This window comes from Pinus tabuliformis, chromosome 8, assembly GCF_031772625.1.
Source record: "Pinus tabuliformis cultivar Carrire ecotype Pingquan chromosome 8, CPIR1, whole genome shotgun sequence".
NCBI lineage: Eukaryota > Viridiplantae > Streptophyta > Pinopsida > Pinales > Pinaceae > Pinus > Pinus tabuliformis.
This window is the reverse complement of record NC_142294.1, coordinates 1447433575-1447437362: the sequence shown is the minus strand read 5'-3', so window position 1 is coordinate 1447437362 and position 3788 is coordinate 1447433575. Positions and strand designations below refer to the sequence as shown.

At 39.6% G+C, this 3788-nt stretch overlaps 1 protein-coding gene across 1 annotated transcript; it reads right to left on the bottom strand.

Annotated features, from left to right (window-relative positions):
- Positions 1-1309: 1309 nt before the first annotated feature.
- Positions 1310-3022, bottom strand: LOC149241166 (uncharacterized). The gene is made up of 2 exons (XM_089373899.1): positions 2842-3022; positions 1310-2671 (listed from the first exon to the last, which is right to left on the bottom strand). The coding sequence occupies exons 1-2, from the start codon at positions 2854-2856 to the stop codon at positions 1712-1714; spliced, it is 975 nt and encodes a 324-aa protein (XP_089230025.1). The 5' UTR covers positions 2857-3022; the 3' UTR covers positions 1310-1711.
- Positions 3023-3788: the final 766 nt, after the last annotated feature.

Below are 3788 nucleotides of genomic sequence, written 5' to 3'. Positions count from 1 at the left end.
AATTGAATAAAGAATTGCCCCACAAATAGCAGCCCCAATCATCCATACTGTGGGCAATCCCAGTACAGATACCCAATTAATGATTGCAGACATTAACACAAACATTAGGTCATTGAATCCTAGGATCAACAGACAGATCCAGATATATGTCACCACAAAGGCGTTTCCAGAGCTTGGGCAGCTGTTTAATCAACCTCTGTCATGAAGGCCTATTGCCTGCATAAATAGAGGCAACTGTATGGGCCACTGCTGCTCTTGCCCACATTGAAAATGTGACTAGAAATGGCAGGCAGAGAGCATAAGAAATCATGGTCTCGGAGAGCTTGTGATATATGAGTTTGGTGAGATGGGCATCATGATCATTATATGAGAATAAACCCAGTGCTTGGATTTGTTGTGAGATTTTGGCTACAAGGAGGCGATCGAGAAGGGCTTGGGAGAGAACAATTACAGAAGAAACCGGGTATAAAAGTAGAAAGGCAATTGAAGTGAAGAAGGAAAGATGTTTCACAACAATCACTGCAGACTCCTTGAAGATACCCACTAAACTCAAGAGGAAGAAATTCTCCAAATTCCTTTGCTTTTTCCGAGCCATGGCAATCCCAGAAGTGATACACAGTTACTTTAATCTTCCAAACCATAACACCTGATAGAACCTACAGTAATCTCCACTCTGTGAACCCCTTAGCAGTCTGTGTGTATGGGTGTCAGAAATAGCAATGTCAATACAACTGAAAGAGAACTGATTTGAATTGTGAGAGCGCGTGGGAATCCAAGAGCCCGCCTAATGAAGATGAGTTCCGTCTGGGCATTGATTAAGAAACAGAGACAAGCTTAATTGTCATAACCCACCTGTTTTTGAGGCAATAGGCTATCACTTTGCTGTCTGTGAGGAAATTAGTGTGGTTGATTAGACAGCCGCATTGTGTAACCACTAATACCCCAAGAAATTATCCATTAAGCTAAGGGAATGGATAAGGTAAACATACAAAGACATCAACCAATGCTAGCGTGAGAAAGGACACTAATGAGGACCTGCCCAATGAAGTGTACCTACAGGATAAAGCTTTAGGACGGTATTATTATTATGGGAAAGAAAAAGGAATATATTTTATGATTATCATTATCTAATTTTAAGCTTACTACAAAGCTAAACACTAAATTAGTGAATGAAACTCCATTATTTGCTAAGTCTAAAAAAACATATATACTCTACCACAGTTTTGAACCTGTAATCTTTTAAGAAAACACACATACTCTAAAAAAACAAGTATTCTTAACCATTAAACCAACTCACTTGAACATAAAATAAATGGAAAAACCCTTTCATAAAAGTAAAAATAAAATGTATAATCATGTAAACTTAAAATATTTATTGTTCAATATTCCCATGGTCTTCACATCTATTTCATCAAAACGGTGGAAAATCCCGTTGATGAAATAGACATCCCATTGTAATTATTACTGCGGCACAAGATACAAAGTTACACAACCCCGATACCCATATGTTGAAATGGTTGTACAAACTTAACTATGAATACATGAGCGATGACCAACCAGATCTGGAACTGAACTGGATCGAACCCACAAAATACATCATGAACTAAACCGAATATCGCCCATAATACTATAATCATATAAGTTTCCTACACAAACACCCACCCTCACATGATCCATAGATATATTTATTCGCCTTTCCACACCCATTAACCTATTCTTCAGCCTTACCCTCTTCAGCAGGAGCTGCTTCAGCAGGCTTAACAGTCTCTTCCTTAGCTGGCTCGGCTTCTTTGGCGGCCGGGCCAGATTCCTCCTTGGGTTTTTCCACTTGCTCGGATTCCCCCGGGGCCGATTCTGCTTCAGGCTCCGATGCAGGCGGCGTTACAGTCGATTCCTCTGCAGATATCTCGACTGTGGCGGGGAGTTCATCGACTGTTTTCTCGGCCGCGGGAACCTCCTCAGCGGGACTGGAGACAGGAACTTCTTCTTCAGTGGCTTTTTCGGTCGTGGGTTCGATCTTGGTAACCTTCTCTTTGGGGCTCTCAACTTGTTTCAGAAACTGTGATCTTGTTGCACTTGTCCCTGCTGTGTCTTCATCTTTGATGGGCACAAGTTTATGCTTCATCCCATCTTTGTAAACCTTGTAATAATTTTCCTTTCCGTAATGTACCACATCCCTGTCATACTGCCATGGCCTGCCTAGCAGTATGTCACATACATTCATCGAAATTATATCACAAATGACCTTATCCATATATTCGTCGATATGAAACTCCACTTCGCATTGCTCATCTACCAGCAACTCATGGCCTTCTTGCAGGTATGACATTCTGTAAGGGGTGGGGTGTTTCAACCGCTTCAACGCCAACTTTTCCACCATCTCTCTGGCCACCAAGTTATTTGTCATTCCACTGTCAATAATCAGCGTACAGGGCTGACCGCATGACATACCACGCGTCTGAAACAAAGTGTTCCGCTGAGTTGGTTCAGCTATTTCTTCGACTAACGGTAACATACAAACCCTCGGAAACCGCTGATTTTGTTCAGCTGTTTCTTCGACTGGTTTGGACAATACCGTGTTAAAAAATAGGGCTTTCCCTGTGTCTGGAGCATTCTCTGCTTCTTGGCGAGGTGCGACATAAGAAATAACAGACAACCCGCAACCTGGAACCTGCACAAACAAAAAAAAAACCATCACGGGATTACCCCATACTCCCTAAAGCCTTCGATCTATGCAACTGAAGTTTGGATCCATAGATCTTGATACAGACCAATCAATCAGAATGATGAAAACAAATTTGATAGTGAACATCAAATGGCAATGCCAACATGAAGATTTACCTTAACAACTTCCATATCGTACCAATTCGGGATCTTTATACAGGATGACCACGAACTTGGATCTGCTCATTCAAACGGGAATTCAATCGATCAGATAATAATATAAATAGCAGATTAATAGCTATGGCGCACCTTTACATCGAAACCCCTCCTCCTCCTCCGTCATAAAGCTCATGTATCCGAAAATAATATAAATAGCAGATTAATAGTTAGGGCACACCTTACATCAAAACCCGTCCTTGAAGAGGAGATGTTTCTACATATATATAATAAATAAAAACAGTGAATGTAGTCAATGTAAAATCGTAACTTCGTGTGGGCATGGTTTGAGATGTGAATCGTGTGGACAGACTTCCCCTGCTTTTATCTTCGCCACGCTTTTCATGTCGACGGCTAGATTGTTGATTCGAGTGGTAGCCACTTTGCTTATGTAATAGTTTTATATTCAATTTAGTGGCCAAGTCAGATTATTCTAAATATTTTATGCAACGTGTCATTGTTATGTATGTATATATATATGAAACTTGTCATTTTCCAATCTGCCTGTCATTATGACACTTTCTAAAATTATTGGCAAGTTGCCATTGGCGTGTTTATTTTGAAATAAATCGTAATCGTATTTTACGGCTAAAAACATTGAAAATGTGTATGGGCGTCAATTTTAAAACATGATTGGTAGCCTATGTAATATGATTGGTTTAGGGGTTTTCATGGTGCTAAATCTATTTATACATTCAAAAAAGCTTAATATAAACAAATTTCGCTAGGAAAATAAGCTTAAAAAATGGTTTTTCCAGCACAATTTTGTCAAAATCCAACATAAATTTTTGGAAATACAAGGCCAAGTTTCAAAATTTTAGGTGCTCGAGGGGTTATTGATGATTCTAAATCCATTTCCATCATTAAAGAAAAATGGTCAGATTCCAATGAGAAAATAGTCATCTAAG